Here is a 23,020-nt window from a genome sequence, read left to right as displayed (position 1 = left end):
GAATAAAGTTTACTTAAGAAGAGGGGGTACTATTGCCCATCTGATCAAATCCTTGATGTCAATCTCAAGATGGAGAAGGCTCTAAAGGAGGAGACTAAAGCAGATGATGTTACACTGGGCGACTTCAACCACTGTTAAACTAAGCTTGTGCTTGAGTCATGCTGTAGAAATTAGATTATAGACATTAGGATGCTTTAGGATGCTTTGGGCTGATCCTGCGTTGAGCAGGGGGTTGGACTAGATGGCCTGTATGGCCCCTTCCAACTCTTTGATTCTACGATTCTAAAAAGCAGGGGTAGTCAACCTGTGGTCCTCCAGATGTTCACAGACTACAATTCCCATGAGCCCCTGCCAGCGAATGAACATCTGGAGGACCACAGGTTGACTACCCCTGCTTTAAAGGACTGTGTGCTGGAACAGCTGTTCACAGAGACCATCCGAGAGGATCCTGGACTTAGTTCTAAGCAAGGCTCAAGACGTGGCATGAGAGGGAAGTGCTATTTTATCCTGAGGTCCAGAATAGTAACATCTGATTTCAAAGAGAACTTTAGAAGAATGAGCACCTTTCCTATGAAGAAAGGCTGAAGAGTCTGGGCCTTTTTCAATTTAGGGAAGAGATGACTATGGGGGGGGGGGTAGGACATGGGCAGTGGGATGTGGAAAAGCAGTAAAGAGAGTAGGCAGAGAGAACTTTTTCTCCCATAATACTGGAAAACTTGAGGGCATCCAGCGAAAATGATGGGTAGCAGGTACAGCAATGGCTGAGGTGGTCACCTTCACTGCCAGCTATCCGAACACCCCCTAGTGAAATGGCTCTCCCCAAAGAGCATTATGCTCCACCAGTTCCAACAGACTGGTGGCCCCCAACCTCAGAAAGGTTTGCTGGGCCTCAACCAGGGCTTTTTTAGTCCTGGCCCCTTCCTGGTGGAATGAGCTCCTGGAGGAGACACGGGCCCTGTTGGAGCAAACCCAGTTCTGCAGGACCTGCAGAACAAAGCTCTTCCAGGCATTTGGTTGAGGCCAAACTACCAGAAATACCTAAGACCCCACTGCCAAAACACTCTCCCTCATAACATCATGACATCTGGATGTGGCAAACAATTCCGGGAGAGCAATGCCAAAGAGGCCTGGGTAGCAAGGGCACCAATGCCGTTTCAGACGACTAAACTGATTCTGATTTTAACTCACGTTTTTAAAACTGTTGTACACCACCCTGAGACAACTAGGCCGAGAGGGGCGGTCTTATAAATCAAATTATAAATAGATAAGAACACCCTGAGCATACTCAAGACCTGCAAGTTGGATCCTAGAGTCTAACGGAGTTCATGGCGGGTGCTTTTCTCTGTCACTGAAGCTTCCACTAGTGCACCTCTCTGCCAGGGGAGGGCTTCTTTCACCACAGGAAACACACACACACACACCGTGAAACAGGTCCACGGGATTCAAACTACTGAGCACCATCGCCTGGCTGAACCAAAGTCATCCCACGAAACAACAGATATTTCTTCTCTAGATTAAGCCCCCCATTGGGTTACCTATATACCCCAGGACAGATTGTGACTTACGGTGCAGAGGAGGACAGCGTTCTCGGCTGGGTTGTACGACATGTTGAACACGGGGAACTTGGAGCCACTGAGGAGGAAAGAAAGCAAAGGAGGGGAGTGAACTGGGGCTATCCAAATCCCTTGATAGATGACTGGCAGAATGCCCCTGTGCATCACTGTCTGGTGTAGCGTTTGGAGAGAGACTAGCAGCAGGGCTGGAACTCACTCTGCCAGGGAGCTCAATGGGGGACCATGAGCCAATCACACTCTCTCAGCCTAGCCTATTCACAAGGATGTTGAGAGGATAAAAAGGAGAAGGGGAGAACAGTCTTGAAAGCCTCTTTGGGTCCCCCATTGCGAAGAAAAACAGTGTCTAAATATTTGGAAAATAAGTTCGTTCCTCATGTCTCCATTCCTGGCTCTGGGGGGAAGACTAATGCAGAAAGGAAAAGGTGATGTGCCTAAGACTACACAGAATACAGTATTAGCTCAGCAGAAGAGCCTCCACTTGACATGCAGAAAGTCCCAGGTTCAATTCTGGGCATCAGTTGAAAGAATTGGGCAGTAGGGGACGTGAAAGACCTCATCCTGACAGCCTGGACAGCTGCTACCAGTCTGAGCAGGCTTTGCTAAACCAAGGAGAATTATTCTGCTTAAGGCAGCTTCATAAGTACATGTGGGAGTGTGCCAGGTTTTGAAAATGGTATCTCTCCATGCCCAGCCCCAACGCTCTTAAAAGTGTCGGGACTTAGTGGTGTTGCCCAAACTTCTACAAAGGATAAGAATCCACATTCAAGTCTCAAAGAGTCGGGACACGATGCCAACAATCCTTTCCCACATGCCCTGGTGTAGCTGACAGTAACGCAAGAAAGCACATGCATGCACACGAGAGCATATGTGTTCTGTGTGAGCCAGCAAGCTCCCTTCCCGCTTCCGTGGTTCCTCTGCAGGCGGAAATCCTGATTTCCAGAGGGAACCAAGAGTGGCAGGAGCAAAATGAGGAGCTGAAAACCAGAAGGCAAAGACAGCGCCCCACCCACCTCCTCAGCTGCATCACAGCCACGTCTTTGGAGCTGTTGAAGTCCAGCTGGCGGAGGAAGCGGTCCTTCACGTAGTAGAGCATGTTGCCATGCACAGCGTAGGCCGGCCGCTCGCGTTCCAGCTTGAACACAATCATCCCACCATCATGTCCTGGAAGCAGAAAAGGAGTGACGGTTCAGAGGGTTGCTGGCCGTGCTCCTCTGATATGGCAAGAGTTGACCACGGTGTGGCCCTTGTTGTGGCATGAGGTTTTGTGGGCAGCAGCCCCACTGAAGGGAGACTGAGCATAATCATTTGCGGGACATCATCTCGGCCTGGAATCGGGGTCACTGTGGTGGGCAGGTAGGTGTGAATTTCCTGCATTCTGCAGCGGGTTGGACTAGATGACCCTGGAGGTCCCTTCCAACTCTATGATTCTATGAATATGCCCAGAAACCACTCAAGAATATCTGCTGCTTTGCAAGACTGTGTCTGGGTGGGTGTTTGCTTGGCTTTGAGAGATCTGAAGTTCTACGAAAGAACAAATTTGGAAAAAGACTAGAAATTAAATACTGAACAAGCCAAAATTGACATCTCTGCGCCAGATGGTTTCAGTTACTCCATTCTAAACTCACTGCTATCAACAGCACAAGTCTACCTAGGATTGCACTGTAAAATGATGCGCTGTAAGCTTCTTGGAAGAAGGGCAGGGAAAGAGTTAACAGATAAGAAATTCTGTTCAGCTCTTTGCATTAACAGAGAAGAAATGCATTGAGCTGAACATAGATTGGATACCCCAAGAAATCTTTACCTGCAGCAAAGAGGTTGAGGTTGGGATGAGCTGCCAGCACCCAGAAGCGATCGTGATCCCTGCGGAAAGTTTGAACCCCCGTGCTAGGGTTGGGAAAGAGGAACAGATGCATTAACATGCGAACAACTGAATTTTTTTGCTTGAAATCCATTTAGAAAATATATAGGTTACCCCTTTCTTATTCAAACAGAATGCCAATCCTTCTCCCCATCTAAAGACCATATTTCACTGCCCAGTTCCAGAACACTTAGCTACTGCCCCCTTGGGCTATCCAGGCAAGAACCAATTAACAGACCCATCTGTTAGGATTCCAAAACCCCTCCCCTGTGCACAAGGGAGGGGGGGTTTCACCTGTGAACCTCCCTTTTTACAAATATTTCTAGTACACCTTAGCAAAATATGGATGGAACAAGAAGTTTGTTTAAACATGTTTAGATGCCACAAATTGGACAAAGGTGCTCTAGTGAGCAGCCATATCTGCCCAGAAGGATCTTACCACACAGTAACCAGTCACCCTGGAATGCTTCCACAAAGTAATCTTTGGACTCTTGACAGTTTGCTAATCCTCTCAGATAGCCCTTGGTGCTATCCCAACAACTGGAGTTATTCTTTCCCTAATTTCTTCCCAGATTAAGTTATCTACCCCAGCTGTTTCCCCAGGCATAATCATTAGATCATTTTAGCAAAGTGGATCTGCCACACCCAAACACCCATGCAGGTAAGAATATAGATGCTGCAGCTGCCTGAGAAAACCTCTTTTTGAATGACCTCACTCCAGAGGTTTCACTTGAACTCAAATCAAGGTTCCTTTGTCACAGACTTACTAGAACTATTAGATTCTTTATTTCATACTGGTAATTAATCCAGGTACATTGTTTTAGGGGCTAACCATCCAAACCTGGCCTTAGGACACCACACTGGACTAGGTCTCGTGTGTGCTGTTCCTGGATCCACAACATGCACCCAATTTACATGCAAGTTTGTCTTCCTGTTTCTCTCTCCACATTGCAAGAGGTTGCTATTGATCTTTCCTGACCACAAATAGTAATCCTCTTTCATACCATCTCAACCTCTTTTCTTTCTTCTTGTATGTTCATTTAGTTTAAATAACTTGAGTGTTAGGGACTTTTATTTTCGTTTTCAATAAAAAAACTTTTTGGTTAATTTCTGAAGATACGTACGTGCACATGAAAGTTCATACTTTGAATAAAACTTTGTTGGCCTTAAAGGTGCTACTGGACTCAAAATTTGTTTGGTTAATTTCAACAATTGCCTTTGCCTAAGATTTGTGGCTAGGATACTTCTCTCCATTTACATATACATATACCTTACTTTTTTACACTCGCTCAGCAGATCTCCTAGAGATGCTAATTCCTCCATTATATATTCAGGAAATAAATCTTCTTAGATAACATGTCACATTTACCGTTTGGACATATCCCAGACACGGATGCTCTTGTCCTCTGAATTACTAAGGATCAACTCTTGGCGAGGATGGAAGACTGAGCAGGAGACATTGTTGTAGTGCCCACGGCAAGTGTCCACTTCCCAAGCTTTTGATTCTGAGGGGCAAGGAACAGAGAAGAGATGAATGATCACAAACCACTCTCTTGCATGAGACTTTTATGCCAAAGTAAGTAGCCCACCCATGCCAGAGATTTTGAGACGTAACGCTCAAGAGGTCCTTACTGGGTATGGGTCACCAGAAGAAGAGTTGGTTTTTGTACCATGTTTTCCACTGACAGTCACCTTCCCTTCCTCTTCCCACAAAAGGTACTTTGTGAGATAAGTGGGACTGAGAGAGTTCTGAGAGAACTTTGACTGGCCCAAGTGCACCCAGCTGGCCTTATGTGGAAGAGTGAAGAATCAAACCTGCTTCTCCAGATCAGAGCCCTCCACTCTTACCCACTACACCATGCTGCCTTAACCACAACATCAGGCCTGCCCAATGGCTATCAATAGTAGCAGGATGCTACTGCTAGTCTGAGTTGAGGCCCATTTTACAAGAGACAAACCATTTTTACAGCTAGCCAGAGAGTGAAAGTCACCCAATATCCTGGGAGGCATTACCACTCCCCTGTATTACAGGAACCAGGTGTTTTGCACAAACAGGGAAAAGCCATTGCCTTCACATCTGGCTTGGTTCGATGTAGCAAGGCAATGCTTATGTTTCCATGGCCAACTGACAGGCACTCATGCTGTACCTTCTCATAAGGCTACCAAGAAGACAGCACACCTTCCCTTGGCAATCCATTCTACAGTCTACTTCACAGTTCAGAGAATTAATTGGGCCGAAATTGCATTGTTTGGAACTAAATGGGCTGACTTGTGAAATTATGTAACAACATCAGACTCTGCCCCATGAGTACGATGTTTAAAATGTGGGGGAATCAGCATCATTTAGGGATTGCGCTGGTTCCATCCATAACATTCAAATGGCAGGGCTTGGGCAGCCTTGATTCGCCTTGGGGCCAAGCAGATGACAAACAGACCAATGTTGCTATTGGAAACTGGGCTCCTTGCTTAGTTGCTGGCATTTTAAAGGCAGAGGTGTGAATTTTTTTAAGTGCTTTTTGTCATCGCAGTGCAAAATAATTAAGCTTGGCACCTCATAGGCGGAAGCAGCCTCAGAGTGACGGAGAAGAAACCAAGCATTCTCCAAGCTTTATACGAGGCAGTAACTGTAGCCGTCAGTCAGGGAACTGGGCTGTTCACACAAGTAGAACTAGAGCTCCGGGGCTCTCAGGGACACCAGAGCTCTTGTGAGTGCCTGGGGACCAGAGACATTGCCTTGGCAGCCACTGTAAGAGTCTATACCTCTTAAGAGCTTGCCTAATTATTGACAACCAGTTTTGGCTCTGTTTTGCTGGCACCCAACACCAATGAGCTGGCTCCTGCTCAGAGGTGCAGCCGGAATGGGACAAAGAGTTCACCAACATTTGCTGAGTCCCCAAACTGATGCCGGTGGGTGGTCACATCACACATGCTCGTATGCCAAATACCCTTCCCCCTATTGTATGTTGTGCACCTCAGCCTCATCTTCCCTGTGATTCCCAAACATCCCCTCATGGCAACATCCCACTCAAATTGGCACTTCTGCAGCTAATGGTCTCACCTTGCACTGGACGCTTACAAGGAAAGTCTTGCTCTAACCCAAATGGAAGAGTTCTCAAGCTGAGCATTTTTACTGAGCTCCGCCAAACAAACATTTAAATGGCAGGTAGCTGAGCTACAGTTTGGAAACTTACCATTCATCCTCCAGATCTTGACCTGCCGATCGTCAGCTCCCGACACTATGAGGGGCATGGTGGGATGGAAAGCCGCCCAGTTTACTCCACGATCGTGTCCCTGGAGGAAAGGGATATTCTCAGACCGTGACTACAGTTTGGAAGTAAGCAGTGTAAGGAAGACTGTGGATTCTGGCCAATTCTGCTGCACGTGCAGAAGCCAGTTCTGAGCTCTGGCATACTTAGTTAAACAATATCAGGAAGGGGGTGTTAACTGGCAAAGGTTTCTCTAGGTCCATCTCTGATAAAGGAATGCTGATAGTTGGCTGAATGTTTGGGTGCTCCTAATTATCGGGTCTTGGAATGGATGGTGATAGAAACTGACACCCCCCCACAATGACTGTGGAGATGAAATTTCGACAACATGGTCTGGGATTGGCACACCTATGAGATGGTCTTTTTCCTCATATTCCCCCCAAGAGCATCAAGATCTTCAGATCAACACCTGCTCAGGATCCCCGACCCAAAAGAGGTGCAACTGGCCTCAACCAGGACCCTGTTCCACAGGCCCTGCAAGATGGAGCTCTTCCACCAGGCTAATGGTCGGGGCCCATGATAACATCCACCAAAAGATGCTGGAATCACCACTGGGGAGGAGTGGAGAGAAAGATCATCTCCTGTCATAAAAATAAAACGCTGACAGGAGACTTAGTTGGGGACATTCGTTTAATGTATGGTGTTTTTAACTTTTATGATGTTCTATGTTGTTTTACACTGCTGTTACCTGCCCTGAGCAACATGGAATAATAATAATTATTATATTATGGATCCATACACAAACCCAACGGTACCTCCAGGACATGTTTCACTACTGCATCGGTTGTGCCAAAAAGGTCTACACCCGTGATCCCCCGGACATCGGACTCCACGGCTCCAGGAGAGAGGTTCTTCTTCCTCAGGCCTTCCAGGTGAGAAGAAGAGAACAGTACGGAAGGAGCAAACACAAGGTTATCAGAAAGCCCTGCACCTTCCAGGAATGCTGCTTGCTTAAACGTAGAGTGTACACATGAACGAGAGCAACCAGGTAAAGGTGGAACAAAATGGAAGGAAGATCTGATTATTCTCCCACAAGCCTCTGCTAAAATCAAAGGGCTACTGCTAGAATTTCCCAGCATTCTTGGGGGCAATCAAGTCTTTTGCTACCATGCGGGCAGCTGAGTGACACAAGGCCCAATGCAAAAGGCAAAGAATGGCAGCTGTTCTTTGTGTATCACATGCTTGTGTATTACACTGCATTTTAAAACATTCTGCCTGGGGGACTGGGCATGTGTTAAGATTTTCAATATGGATCTGAAGATGAAGAGAAGAAGAGCTGGGTCGTTTTATACCCCGCTTTTCATTACCCCAAGAAGTCCCAAAGCACAGACACATTTTCCCTTCCTCTCCCCACAACAGACACCCTTTGAGGCAGGTAGGGCTGAGAGAACTGCTCGGTGAGAACTGTGACTGGCCCATGGTCACCCAGCTGGTGGCATGCGGAGGAGCGGGGAATCAAACCCGGTTCTCCGGATTTGAGGCTGCTGCTCCACCACTCTGGGTCTCAACAGGCCATTAACAGGAGCTCTCAGGTTAATGGGCAGGGCCCAGGGCAGCAGAAGGACCACACTCTCCTGTCTAGGTCCGAACGTACCTGCACATCTGGGTGTCTGCCTTAGGAAGTGGCAACTGGTTGCAGAGCCTTCTTGGCTGCAAAAACTCAGCTCTGGCTCTCCTCCTCCCAAGGAGGTGCACTCCACTTTTTCCTTTTCAGGACGCCAGACCCAAACTAAACATCGTCCGCTCCCACTGTCTCTTGTATCAGGGAAAGGCTCCCTGCTCCAGGGAAAGTGCCGTTACTGTAATGCAGTGGTCCCCAACCTTTTTATCACCGGGGACCACTCAATGCCGGGGACCACTCACCAGGGACCACTCAAGGCCTTTTACTGAGGCCCAATGGGGGGGGGGTAGTTTACTCCTCTACTCTCAACCACTGTCCTAACGCTCTCTGATCGCTATGGTAATGTTTAAACATCCCTTCAAAATAAGATACAGACACGCCACAACAATGAAGTGCGTTGTAAAGGGCTGGGGGGGATGAAGTAAAGGGCCGGGGGGGGGGGGACCCACGGGAACCAACTACTGCTACTGTAATGGGCCCATGGGAACCAACCCTTTATTCTCTTTCCCAGGTGGTCTCTGTACTGCTGTTATTTCATTGCCAGTTATCATTTGTACTGTTAAATCGTTACACTTGATTTCCCAACTTTTTGGGGTTTTGTTTTAAACTTTTAATTCATCATCAGTAATAATAAAATAAATTTGTAGTCCTAATTGTCAGCTGATCTGGAGAAGAAACTAAGAGGGAGTGTGGCCAAGGGGTGACAGTGTCAGGAACAGCATCTGGGAAACCCAGGATCAAATCCTAACTCTGCCAAGGAAGGCTGCTGGGTGACCTTGGGCCAGTCACACACCTCCAGCCTACCCTGGGGTCCCCAACCTGTCTGAGCCTGTGGGCCCCTTTGGGATTCTGGCACTGGATGGTGAGCACAACTCCAAAATATTTCCCGCAAGAGGCAAGAGCCAACCGCAGCAACCTTGTGGGGTGATGACAAACGTAGCTCTAACGATAACTCAACATTTCAGGCAGAGGCCTTTTCAAATGAACAAATAGCTTTAATATTTTCTTGCAAATGCAGTGTCTATTTTCAGTCATACAGTGAAGATTCTAGGGCTGTGGTGGCAGCTGCTGAAGGAACTTCTTAAAACCTGCACAGCCAATCAGAAGACCTGCCCACTTCCTTTAAAAAAAACACCTGGTGAGTGCCATGGCACCCTTGAGCGCGTGTTGGGGAACCCTGGTCTAATCAACCTTCCAGGGTTGTTTTAGGATAAAATGGAGGAAAGGATAGAAGATCTCTACTGGGGCAAGGGCTGGGGCACAAATGAAATAAACACACATATTTAGAAATGGGCACATCAGCATATTCAACCACCAACTAAGAATACGACCAAGATGGGCTGAGACTTGGGAGGACGAAAAACAGAAGCCTCATATTGACAGCAGAAGGAGAGATCCTTTTTTTAGTCATCAGTCCAAGTAGGAAAAAAAACCCAAGTGGGGTGGGCCGGCGGCCATTCCCCACCCGTCTGCAGCAGCAGCTTTCTGAGTTCAATACGCACGACTGAAACATCTCGGCCTTTGAGAACTGAACGACGGATGGAAAATTTCTGGAGCGGCTACACAAATCCAGAGAGGAGGGGCGGAGGACACTTGCAGAATGAGCCAGCTTTTGTGGGAGTGAGCGGGGACGGGGAGAGGGTGGGAGTGATTAAGATGCTGACCGAAACCAAGGGCGGAGGCCAGACTCATCATGCACAAGCAGTGCCCTGCTCAAGGGCATAAGGGGGGGTTGGTTAAACAGGGCCCCACGAAGCTCAGGCAAGAACAAAAGAAACGAGTGCTGTGTCTGGAGGGCAGGCACAGATGGCATCTTCCCCGCTGGAGTTAATCTGTGACATGCCCCATCTCTTAAGAGTTATCTAAAGCGCCCTTTCTCTCCCTGCATTCCATAGCACCTCCAGTGTTTTTGCAAAACCCCATGTCCCCCATCTTTCCCAGGCTGGTATCATCATTAGCCCACGGACTTTAACACATGGAGGATTCCTTATAAGAAACCAGCTAGCCGTTGAAAAGGAAGCCGATCCATCTTCCAGCATGACTAGCTATTGTGAACGGCTGCACTTCCCCACCTGGATTAAACAGCACATTGGAGGGCTGGGGTGGGGGGGGGGGAGTTATTTTGCAAATGGTCCGAGAAATCACCATTAGTACGACGAGCCAAGAAAGGTCATGCAGTTACGACGCGGCTTTCCATGCGTTTTAATCCAGCACCAGACCCAAACCGGCTCCATTGGCTCTCTGGCATGGCAGAAACAAGGCGGGACATTGTAGCCCAATGGCCACCTGGGCAGCGAACAGATAGGGTACTCTCTGCGTGACTGACTGGCCCAGTGATCATTGGGACAGTTCCCTTCCAGCAGCTATAAAGAGGCTCCCATAATACTAGTGCTGGGGGGCTCAGGATGAGGCAGAAAGCCACTAGGAACCCAAGATGACCCCGTTGTTTTAGGAATTAAGTGGCCAGAGGGCTGCGGTCACAAAGCCAGCCGCTATCAACCTATCCCCCTGGCAGGACCAACCCCGACTGAGCTTACAGGGTGATTGTAAGGACAGCCCCGAGTTCGGTCCCCAACAAATCCATGGGGAGAGGGGGACAGCGACGTCAGTGACAAACAGGCTCAGCCTCTCCAGCCGAGACCCAATTGAGTGCTGGGATTCTGCCAAGAGAGAGAGTGGAAATGGAGCAGCAAGGGAACTGGTAGAAGAGACGACAAAGCCACCCCCATTAGTTGCCAAGAAGCAGAAGTCCCCCCCCCCCACATCCCCTCCCCACAGACACAGCTGGTCATATCTGAATGTGTGCTATGAAATTCCAGCAGCCCTACCTGGCTGAAAACTGCAATTGAGAAAGCAACCATGTACAATCGGCTGACGTAGTTCGTGACAAAGCAACACCCCCCCTACACTCTCCCTCCTTGGCTCCTGCTTCCTTCCTTTTCTTTCTCACAACCAGAGCCTCTCTTATAAGCCCTAGAATTCAGTCTCATTTTAGCAAGCTTGCTTCCTCTATGAATCCGTGCCCACTGCCAAGGAACAACTCTGGCCAAAGGAGGCCAGCACCTTAGCTGGAAGATGCTCCCTTTTCCTAAGAAGCCTGGGAGTTCTGGCTCCTTTGCTCTGCATCCAGTTCGCCACCCTCATAACATAGCCCGTCTTAAGGGTTCTGGATGTGGGCAGCAATCAAAAACAGATTCGCTGAACATGGGACAAAAGGAGACACCCCCCACCCCAAGCTCTAGACACATTACTGACCAAGGGAGTCCATCCTTCCAGATCTCTGCGGCTGCACCACCTTACATATTGCAGCCAATTCTGGAAGCACACTGACATCAACGGGGACAATGCAACAAGGAAGAATATCAGCCGTGATTCAGGATGCCCCAGTCCAAATCATTTATTTCCGTCCAACTCACTAGGCAACCTGAAGCAACTTTGTCTCTCTCTCTCTCTTTCAGGCGCCGGTTCTTAATGCATTTCTCAACTCTGAAAGTGATATGAGAATGCAGAGTGCTATTACACGCCGATAACCCACGGGAAGTTCGCTGGAGAGCCACCCGTTACCGGCCTCTGGCAATCTGGAATGACAGCGGATCTCCAGGCTACAGAGAACAGCTCCTCTGGAGAAAACGGCCTTTTTGTAGGGCAGACTCGATGGCATTATGCCATGATGAGCTGCCTCCCCAGGTTACACTCCCAAAGTGCCAGGGTTTTCCCCAATTCAGAGCTGGCAACCTGAAGTCCACCCCCAAGCACAAAGAGACCACAGTGGTAAAACCTTCCACAGATTTCTCCCCCATCTAAGACACAGTTAGGTCTTCTTCTCTGAGGCCCTCAAGGGTTGCCCATTAAACAAGCCCTGCTACGACTCTGCCCTGTCCAGCAAACACAGCCGTTCTCCTTCATTCCCTGTCCTGCTTTCAACAATTGCAGTTTCCAGCCGGGCATCTCTGCTGGAGAGGCCCCCCTCCCGCACTTGACCTGAGCAGCTCACCAGAAATATCCCAAACGCGCACAGTCTGATCCAAGCTGGCCGATACCACCAGGTCTTCGGAAGGGTGGAACTGGGCGCACATGACGTAGTGGTTGTGTCCCGTCAGCACACTAGAAAGAAAGAAGGAAACCTCACTGAGTTCTCTCTCAGGTATTCGCAGACGGATGGTTATCGTTTGGGACGGTGACGGGGAACCCGGCAAGAAGTTAAACGTCCGCAGAGGGGTCGAGAGCAGACGGCCGAGAAAGGTTACTTCCATGCTGCTGCCTGGCAAAGAAGACACCTGACGTGATACAGACTGATCACTAAATACAAAAGAGGCTAGTTTTTTCACTTTGACAGCTACATGTAAGAACAACACAAATACACACTGAAGTAAGACATTAAAATACACAGGGAGTATCCTACAACCCGTTTGGAATGCACATGGAGATTTCCCACATCCCTCGCCTTTCCTGCAGCTCTTTCTGAGCCATGAAACAATAGTTCCTGGACTTGAGGGATCCATGCAGAGGAGAATGCTGTGTGGGTTAGTGCAGGGGTAGTCAACCTGTGGTCCTCTAGATGTTCATGGACTACAATTCCCATGAGCCACTGCCAGCAAACACAGGGGCTCATGGGAATTGTAGTCCATGGACATCTGGAGGACCACAGGTTGACTATCCCTGGGTTAGTAGGCTGGAGGGAGGAGGGGTCAAGGGGATGAAATTCACCCCTCTCCTTGGCGTAGCTGGGCTTGTGGAAGAGGAAGAAACAACGATTTCATGTCCTCCTCACACCCGCCCCTCCAACCTGCGTGGCTACCTCACCAAAAGACCAAGAAACCCTCAGGAATATCTTTCCAGGGGCTAGAAGGGGCTGCAGGAATATGTGAAAACAAGGTATTCAGAGCACACAGTGGCAACATAGTACACACACTTAGGAAACAATCCAAAGAGATAGGTTTTGATTTGTTTAATCTTCTCTAATACAGTGAGGAGCCTCTTGTGGCACAGGGTGGTAAGGCAGCCAACATGCAGTCTGAAAGCTCTGACCATGAGGCTGGGAGTTCGATTCCAGCATCTGGCTCAAGGTTGACTCAGCCTTCCATCCTTCCGAGGTCGGTAAAATGAGTACCCAGCTTGCTGGGGGGTAAATGACTGGGGAAGGGAATGGCAAACCTTTCTGTAATGAGTCTGTCAAGAAAATGCTAGAGGGCGTCACCCCAAGGGTCAGACACGACTCTGTGCTTGCACAGGGGATACCTTTACCTTTACCTTTAATACAGTGAGATTGCATCCAATCAACTGTAGGTGGACACAGTGGTCCCCAACCTTTATTAGGCTGGGGACCGGCAGGGCATCGGGCCGCGCCCGCGGGGACCGCGCCCGCGGATCGGGCCGCACCCGCAAATCGGGCCGCGCCCGCGAGCCGCGCCCGCGGATCGGGCCGTGCCCGCGAGTCGTGCCCGCGGATCGGGCCGCGCGGGCACGGCCTGCACAGGCGCAGCCCGGCCCTGATTCCCTCTTCCCGCCCTCCCGCAGTAAGTAGCTTCCCGGGCCGCAAGCTTGCGGCCTGAGAAGTTTTTTACTGCGGGGGGGGGCGGGGGCGGGGAGAGGGAGCCGCGGCCCGGCGCCATGGCCTTTGCGGCCCGGCGCCGGGCCGCGGCCCGCAGGTTGGGGACCACTGGGTGGACACACACACACACGCACACTCTTCCCCCATAGTTCCTTTATTACTTACACCTCAGTTTTCTTCACACAGTGAACCCTTGGTGATTCCAGAGGCCCTCAAACGTGATTTAATGGGAATGCCAAATGCACTGCTCAACCAAAGGAGTGATTTTTAAAAATAATTTCTGAAGTGCATCTTCCTGGATAGTCTCTATTGGCTTTTAAAAAAAGGACTCCCCCGCCTCCCCCACATGCATACTCTTACGCTGCTATTTGAGAGATGTTGCTTCTTCTTCATATATTTATGTAGAAAAACTCTATTCAGTGACTCAAAAGCCTTAAAGGTACCTGCTGCTGTACCCCACTGGATAAGCAGAGCCAGGGTGTCTGTTGGGGCGGGGGGTATCCTTCCACAAGAACAAAATTCTAAACACCCTGGTGAACAGCATTAATCATAGAATTGGCTTTCATATGATGTTCTGGTCTGTGTGTAGCAAAGGGGGGGGGGTCTTTCTCTGAGAGACCAAGGTGGCCCTGTGGAAGAACAGACCACCCCATTTCCATTCCTTCCTTCCCAATACAGCCTATTGACTGCTACAAAATGCTGCTCACGTGGGATAGAAAGCAGTGGGAGGTTTTTAATGGGAAAGCAATATTGCCAATTTAGACTGGACCCAACCCAATATTCATAAAAAGTATAATGAAAATCTGATCATGAAATACCAAGAATGTGGCATTAAAGGTAAAGGTATCCCCTGTGCAAGCACCGGGTTATGTCTGACCCTTGGGGTGATGCCCTCTACCGTTTTCTTGGCAGACTCAATATGGGGTGGTTTGCCAGTGCCTTCCCCAGTCATTACCATTTACCCCCCAGCAAGCTGGGTACTCATTTTACCGACCTCGGAAGGATGGAAGGCTGAGTGAACCTTGAGCCGCCTGCTGGGATTGAACTCCCAGCCTCATGGGCAGAGCTTTCAGACTGCATGTCTGCTGCCTTACCACTCTGCGCCACAAGAGGCTCTGATGTGGCATTACAGACACCATAACCCAACCTAGATTATTATCAAAAGAGCAGACTGCACTATCAGGCTGTGTATGTCTCCTTTACAATTTAATGAACATTCCTAGATTTCATTTAGTATATGAACGTGTTCTTATATTCCAGTAAATAGCCGCTCTCTTCATAAAATCACATAGCTATGTACCAGTGTAATCAAGACTAACTCCAGCTGACAACTATTCTGCTTTAAAAGGCTGCTACATTTTTAAAGGTGTTTATCTGAAACAATCCAAACCCACAAAAAGCATACAAATGCTACTTTTACAAGTGGCTTAATTTTGCCTACAGACTCAGGAACAGAACCTTGGGGGCTGTTTGAGGAACAACACTGGGAATCACAAAGGAACAAAAAAGATGAAGATCCAAGAGAGGAAATTATGTGTTACCAAACACAAGTCCTCGACTGCCAGTTCCAGACCCGAATGGTCTGATCATCAGATGCACTCAGGATCCAGGGATATTCCTACCAACGAAAAACAGAACAGACATATTCTTTTTCTCCCCTGTTTTTCCCTCCTTGCATAATACATTTTTCAGCTACATGGGGTTTTGGCATAACCAGAGAGCAGAAATGCTTTGCAGAGAACCTGTAGAAGGTCCATACTTACACTTTCTCAGATCAAAAGCTAAGGCTGAAATGCAATCTACCCTTTGGCTGAGAGGTAGATGTTCTCCTTTCAACTACAATGGGGACAAATAATCCAACCCAAAGTTCTGTGGGACTCACATGGTGAAAGAAGGTGGTGCGGATGTAATCCAGGTGCCCCAGAAGAGTGAAGAGACAGCGGCGTAGCTTGTAATTCCAGACCTGAAGAGCAGCGAAACAGACGTCATGGGGCAAGCTGCTCTGATCCCATTCTGGATGGCCATTTGAAACTACATGTATTCTGTAGTTGTACACTTAGAATAGCCCTTCTACCCATAAGACTCCAGCAACACACCTGTCCATTTCCCCCCAGAGTAGGTTCTGAAATCTTTGCATATAAAAGAACATAAGAGCCACACTACTAGACAAAGGTGAGCAACCATCTAACCTACTGCCCCATCTCCAACAGTAAATTAGCCAGATGCTTCTCAAAACTCAGAAGCAGGACATGAAGTTACCAACTCTCCTCAGCTGTTTTCAAGCTACTGGTACTGCCAGGTGACACGACTTCTAAACATGGAAACTCGACTTCTCAATCACAATGAACAATCATTGAAAGAGCTTGATCTCATTTAAACCTTTCTAACCCAGTAGCTATCTTTCATAGAAGGCTTATTCCCATTAATCTCACGTTTATAAGAATTGCATACACAGGTGGCAGGGGCTCATGGGAACTGTAGTCCATGGACATCTGGAGAGCCACGGTTTGGCTACCCCCGGATACAGTATTCTTACTTTTGCCACCACCCTCTCCGCCCTCTACCTCCATTCACTCTGCCACAAATGTTACCTTAATTTTGTAGTCATCTCCTCCAGATACGAAGAGCGGCTGCTGCTTATGAAAATCAATACCTCTAACAGGGCCTGAAAAGTCATGAGAGATCCTGGTTAGTCACGAGGACACCTATTGTCCATTGAAACAAACCTAGGCATAATTTAGGTACCATCTAAATAGGCTGCTAGTAGCATCACCCTGAAGTGGAACATATGGTGGAACAGCAAGGTCTCCATCACGTGTGCTGCCTTGTGAAAGGAGAGTTACTGGAGAAGGTGACAAAAAGAGAACTAGGTGTAGTTTAACACAGTGGTCCCCAACCTTTCTGAGGCTGGGGAGCGGCAGGGCATCGGGCCGCCCCCGCGGGCCGTGCCCGCGCATCGGGCCGCCCCTGTGGGCTGCGCCCACGCATCAAGCTGCGCCCGCGGGCTGTGCCCGCACAGCCCGGCCCTGATTCCCTCTCCCCGCCCTCCCGCATTAAGAAGCTTCCCGGGCCGCAAGCTTGCGACCTGGTAAGTTTTTTACTGCGGGGGGGGCGGGGAGAGGGAGCCGCGGCCCGGCACCGGGCCGCAGCCCGCAGGTTGGGGACCACTGGTTTAACACACACATACTAGTAGCAAAATTGGGAAAACTCACATGAAATTACACAGAAATGAATGCTGATTTTTATATATTCTAGACTAGAAGTTTGCTATACAAGCCTTCAGTGGTGGAATTCTTTGGAAGTTTTTAAGCAGAGGCTACATAGTCAACTGACAGAAATGCTGATTTTATGAACTTAGGCAGATTGTGAGTGGGTGGGTGGACAGGAAGGGAAGTGCCAGTGTTTGTCTCTTGTGCCAGTGTTTGTCTCTCTCCTTGCATACCCAGGGAATTGCTGATCACCACTGGGACTGGTAGATGAATTTCCTCTAGGCCAAACTGGATTCTGGATATTTTTGTTGAGGGGGATCATTTAGGCATGAAATTGGGATCACTGTGGGTAGGCAAGTAGTTGTGTTTCTGCATTGTGCAACGGGGTGGATTAGATGACTGTGGAGGCCCCTCACAACTCTATAATTCTATGCAATTTTTAAAAGTTATGCTTAACAGTTATGGTGTCTTAGCTCAATGTAGCTCCTTGAGCTCCATCTTGGATCCCTTAGATCCATCGGCCAGCTCCCTCTCTCGTGAGACCAACGTTATGACCTCTGACTGAACAGGCGGGGGTTATAGGATTAGAACGCCATCGTTTTTATTCTTGCCTATCATATAATGGGAACTTATGGAGTTTTATTGTGATTTTAATGTTTTATTGTGTACCGCCGTGAGACCTCCTGGCAAACGGTGGTATACAAGTTTAAATAATCAATCAATCAATCAATCAGGACGCTCGGCGTCTAATGTAACAAGCACAAACCCTTTATAACAAGACAGAACTTTATACTTCCAAGGTAAGGTTTTTGTAGTGCTACAGGACACTCCATGCCAGAAACCCTTCCCTAGCCAAAGCGACTTCTCAGACCTATCTAGGGCTACTGGATCTACTTATTCTTGTATTTTAACATGTACTGCACCATTGTGATTCACAGCCATCTGGAGATTATATGTACTAAAATAACTAACCCCATGAATGTGCTTCCACTCACCATCGTGTTCATCAAATTTGTCGATGAGCGTACACATCCGATAGTCCCAGAGCTGGATCACTCCATTGTGCAAGCTTGTTAGGATCCAGGGCCGCTTGGGATGAAAGCTAAGCCCTGCAAAAATGCATAAAAGGATGATTTCCAAGGAACACTTTTGCCCAGGAGTTCTTTTAATATATGAAAAAAATCCATTCACCTAAAAGGGAACCAGATCAATACCCACCTCCAATACACACATCAATAAATACCCCCTTTAAAAAATAATTTTTATAGTGCCATCAGGGTTTCACATTGTCGCAGTGCTTATTACAACAGCTCTCTCATATTTATTGGTTTAACTCTCATATTTCACTTAGGGACTAAAACTACTTTCCAAGCCCCTATTTGTGCAATTCTGTGCAGCGTGACTGCAATCCAAGCCCCCCGTAGGCCAGGCTAACGCCACAGAGGACTGCAGTGTCACACCAGTTTGCACACTACGTCAACAGACATACAAGACAGGCAGCCTATAACATTCAAGCATGCAGCACGTATGCACTGAAACGTAAAGCTATACAAAAGCAATTACTACAGAGAAAAAGTGGACATGCCGCTGTTTCCGTACCATATAGATAACATGTTCTATATGTTCCTGCAATATACTTCTTTCTATACCTCTAGCAACATATTTAAAATATGGAGGCAGATTTAAGACACAAAAAGAGAATATTCATTTACAGGCATGGGGCCCATGTCAAGCAACTCTGACACGCCACACACCCCAACCTAAAGCTGCCGCCCGGTTGCTGTCACCCCCTTCTGACCTGATCTGCTGCAATCTATTACCCTATGTGCAAAGTCCCCGAATTTTAATTGCTGTTCGCCTGTTCATGTTCATTAAACCTTCTGGTCATATTGTTATAAATGTTTTTAATGCACTAGTTCTACTGTTCCATGTACGCTGCCCCAAGACATCACAGTGAGGGGCGACCTATACATTACACGAATGAATAAATAAACATACCTGCGTTTAGATGTTTTTGTCCCCTTTCACGGGTCTTTTTAATGTTTCAACTGACAGCTGCCACATACATCCCCCTTTCCCTCCCCCACCTGAGCCCTGCACAGGTGCTTATGGAGACCGCATCCTGATCTGACCGCGCCCAAGAAAGAAGGAGATGAGGACCCCGAACAGGGCCTGTTCGGTACCTTTCACGCGAGCCGACTTGGTCTCGAACTTGGTGAGCATCGTCGCCCAGCGCCCCTCACCACCTCCTCAGGCCCGGCCGCTCTCGTCGCTGCAGCAGCCACCTCCACGTCACCGCCACTACGGCTGCGGCTCCTCCAACGCAGCACTTCCACTTCCGCTTCCGCCGAGGAGATCATAGAGGAGAACAGGGAGCGTAACCGTCGCACCACAGAGAACAAGCAGGATAGTTTTCCCCTCTCCCACAGCGGCCCCTAATGGAGGGGAGGAGCAAACGCTACAACCACCGCCGGAGACAAAAGGCCGAACGGGAAGAGAGTCACCGCCTTCGCCACCACGGATAGCAGTGGCAAGAGCGCCCCCTTCCTCCTTTCCCAACCATAGAGTGGCGGCCAGAGCGTCGCCCTCATACTTTGTGAGGTGATCGACCAAGGGGGGCGAGGGGAGGAAGCGGAAGCTGCCGGCAAGATGGCGGCTGTCGAGGAAGAAGAAATGGGGAGTAGCTGCAGCTGGAGAACGAGGGGCGCCGCGGAGTTGTTGCTTCGAGGGCTTCTCCTCTGCGCCTTGGCGGCGGGTGAGGAAAAGTCCCCCACGACCTGGTCAGGCTCCGCCCACAAGGATTTGTGGGAGGGGAGAAAGTGGGTGGGTCTTGGGTGGGGGCATGGGTGGGGTGAAGGGCTGCCCTTTAAACGGAGCGCCATTCCGCTCTGGAGGCCCGCCAGGGTCTTGGCCTGAGAAGGAGCAGGCGCCTGGGTCCTCCTGAATTTTGGAGACTGTTGGTTGAACACACACAGAGAGAGACAGAAGGGGGGAGCCTTGTTCGTGGAATCTTAAAAAGTTTAGCTGCAGAACAGGTTGAAATGCATCAGGTGTCTCCCCCCCCCCGACTTAGCGTTTGTGTTGTCTGCTGATCCTCGAATGTAACTTAGGTGGTGTTCCCCTTTGATTTGTTCTGGACCTCCAAAGTCTGAGGGGTGAAGGGTGCTGGCCCAGGGTCAATTTCCCATTCGGCTGAGAAGGGTGACCTTGGGCTCCTCCTGCCTTTTCTCAGGCTAATTTGCCTCTTAGGTTGGTTGTAAGGATGAATGTGTGAGGCCGGAGAGAAGGTGCTTGAGAAAACTAGCGTTGTAGAAACCGTGGGATTATTTCCTATTAGATAGATCTATAGTTAGGAAGGATACTATTGGGTACTGATTTGTAGAGTTATTAAGCTGAGTCATAACCAGCATGTATTCTGGTCCAGGCTGACTGAAGTTACAAAGATCATTTGGAAGGTCAGGATGTGCCAAAGTGGGCAAGGAGAGACAGGACGTACACTGCATGCTGCATGGAATCTGGTAGCACTGCTACAAAGAAGCCCATTAGTTTCTAGAGGGACAAATCACTCTTCCGTTATATTGTAATTCTTCTCTATGTGAGGTAAAGAATGTGCCCATCCAAGGGCAATTCCCATCCCCGTGAGAATAGTTTGGAAATGTTTTTCTGATGCCCACCTGTGACACTAGAATGAAAGTTCTATTGATCTAACAGAGCAGAATCCAAGAATTGGAGCTGGCATCTGGCCAACCCAATATCATCATAAATATTTAGCGTCTCTGCTTGAACCAATCAATGATGGATAATGTAGAAGTACGGAATGCAAAGTATTAAAACTTTTTCTCTGGCCCTGTGAGGGCAGAGATGACTGTTTCAGCCATCTTTGCTGTGCTGTTTTGATTTCCCTATGTTGTGCCAAATAAAATGTTCTCTTTACTTCATCAAGAAGTTTTTTTGCCTGACTTATTTTGGATTATTGGAATTTTGGCTATTTTGGGTTTTGTGCATTTGCATGAAGATTTTAGGCCTAACAGAAGGGTGGCTGGGGGAAGCCTTGGCCTCTCTGGAGGAAGGGGGAGGTAAAAATGTAGTAAAAAGATAGCATTTATGTATATTTATATACTGCCCTCCCAGAGGGCTCAGGGCAGTTTACAGAAAACAGGAAAAGATACAGATAACATTTGGTAACAGGTGATAACACTAATAACATTATAACAATAATAACTTAATATGATCATAACAATAACATTTTAAAATAGAAATTGCAAGAGCCTCAGCTCAACACTTACTGGGACCCAGTGGGTAAAGCCGATTAGTGTCAGTTGTAGTGAGGGGGACTTGGGGGCCAATTGGAAGCGGTGGTTTGGGTCGACCTCAACCAAATGCTTGGAGGAGGAGCTCCCTTTTGCAGGCCCTGTGGAACTGTTTAAGTTCTGTCATGTGGTTCTCTGTTAGATGTGAAGCAAAATACAAGGTAGAATTTCAGCAGCTGTTTGTATTATATATCTGTAGATATCTGAAGTGTGTTTGTACATGAAAACCTATCTGTTCCACTTAATATTTCTGGTAAGGTCTTGGAGGAGGAGCGTGTCTCATGGCTTAGTGCCACTCAGTGCTTAACACCCACTCAGGGCGGCTGTGCAGTCCTTGAGTGCTTCCTCCTCCAACCAGTTTGCTTGTCTGTCCAATTGCCAGCCAGTTGCCTTCCATCCCCCACTCCTGACCACCCTTCCTCCTTCCACTTCCTTCTGAGGCTTGGAGGCTGCAGATCCCTGCTGCATGAGAGCTGCCTCTGCTACTGAGTTCCCTAACAGCTGCCTGCAGCCTATCCAGGTCCTGTGGGGAGGGGGAGGTCATCTGCAGAGTTCTTCCATTCCACCCCCCTAATCTAACCTCCCTCCCCCCCCCCGTTGAATGCAACAGGCTTGGCTCCTTGTATATTGAATAAAGCTTTGTTGGTCTTAAAGTAGCCACTGGACTCACACTTTGTTTTTTCTGCTTCCGACCAAAATAGCCACCCAAATGAAATCCAGCTGTTTGTATTGTCAGTGATCATTGTGATGATTGTATTTGTATCCCAGTGTTCCTTTAAAGCTGGCTTTCTCAACCAGAGTTTCGTGAAACCCAGGTTTTTTTTTTTTTTACTGCTCTGGAAGGTTTTCCTAAATAGCTGGAAATTCATTAATTTTTAATATTTTTTTTTAATTTTTGAACATTTATTAGGTGACATGACCATATGTGGTCACATCACCCCCTTATTCCTCCCAAAATGGCCAGTGGTGGGCCTGGAGAGGGTGGGAAGGGGAGGGACTCCGGGTGGGTGTGCTCACAGCTATGCTTCCGAACCATATCTTGCATGTCGGGGGTTTCTTGAAACCTGAAGACCATTTCAAGGGTTTCTCAACAGTAAAAAAAAAAAAAAAGTTGAGAAAGGCTGCTTAAAGAGATCATAGGGAGGTGACTGAGGTTATCCCCCCCTTGAGTGGTCAGTGCACAAATAATTCAGTATGTAGACAAACTGATATTCAACCGGTCAGTGTTATTTGTTGCTATGATGAATATATTAATTACATTTCAATATTCCCCTTCCCTCAGATCTTAGGTAATGTGTTTATTTTTATTAGGAAGAGAATATAAAAGGGAGAGGAGGGTCAATCTTGTTTGACAAGATGTAATAGGTATAATTTCATTGTGTATATGTTATGAGTGGCTATGATGGTTGTATTAAACATTATATTTGTAGTCTGGTTGCCTTCTGAAAAGGTCAGACTGATTGTCCTGGATTCACACCCCCTGTTCTGTTGACACAACAACTCTTCTAAGTTAGGCTAGTTACACTGGGTAAAAAGTTGGCAAGAGAAGTGGGTATGAAAGCAAACTTGATCCCTGTGTCTGTAGGGATACGAATTTGCCAGAACTCTACTACCCTCATTCTGGGGAAACA

At 48.1% G+C, this 23,020-nt stretch overlaps 2 protein-coding genes across 3 annotated transcripts in view; one reads left to right on the top strand and one right to left on the bottom strand.

The window, feature by feature from the left end:
• Window positions 1–19,419, bottom strand: part of COPA (coat protein complex I subunit alpha) — a 48,112-nt gene extending 28,693 nt beyond the window's left edge. Inside the window, exons 1-12 of the mRNA XM_077325714.1 lie at window positions 19,263–19,419; window positions 18,075–18,188; window positions 16,462–16,535; window positions 15,753–15,833; window positions 15,412–15,488; window positions 12,314–12,423; window positions 7,454–7,563; window positions 6,624–6,723; window positions 4,802–4,937; window positions 3,376–3,458; window positions 2,585–2,735; window positions 1,566–1,632 (exon numbers count right to left, since the gene is read on the bottom strand). Of these exons, the coding sequence (XP_077181829.1) occupies window positions 1,566–1,632; window positions 2,585–2,735; window positions 3,376–3,458; window positions 4,802–4,937; window positions 6,624–6,723; window positions 7,454–7,563; window positions 12,314–12,423; window positions 15,412–15,488; window positions 15,753–15,833; window positions 16,462–16,535; window positions 18,075–18,188; window positions 19,263–19,302 (1,143 nt within the window). The 5' untranslated portion in view covers window positions 19,303–19,419. The remainder of the gene's footprint in view (window positions 1–1,565; window positions 1,633–2,584; window positions 2,736–3,375; window positions 3,459–4,801; window positions 4,938–6,623; window positions 6,724–7,453; window positions 7,564–12,313; window positions 12,424–15,411; window positions 15,489–15,752; window positions 15,834–16,461; window positions 16,536–18,074; window positions 18,189–19,262) is intronic.
• Window positions 19,420–19,626: 207 nt separating this feature from the next.
• NCSTN (nicastrin) overlaps window positions 19,627–23,020 on the top strand; it is a 35,078-nt gene continuing 31,684 nt past the window's right edge. Inside the window, exon 1 of one of the 2 annotated variants that reach the window (XM_077325737.1) lies at window positions 19,627–19,834. In XM_077325737.1, coding sequence (XP_077181852.1) covers window positions 19,729–19,834 — 106 coding nt within the window. In that variant the 5' untranslated portion in view covers window positions 19,627–19,728. The remainder of the gene's footprint in view (window positions 19,835–23,020) is intronic. The other variant, XM_077325728.1, reaches the window with a different exon arrangement.

This window comes from Paroedura picta, chromosome 1 (assembly GCF_049243985.1).
Source record: "Paroedura picta isolate Pp20150507F chromosome 1, Ppicta_v3.0, whole genome shotgun sequence".
NCBI classification, from domain to species: Eukaryota; Metazoa; Chordata; class Lepidosauria; order Squamata; family Gekkonidae; genus Paroedura; species Paroedura picta.
This window is presented reverse-complemented; position numbering and strand designations above follow the sequence as displayed.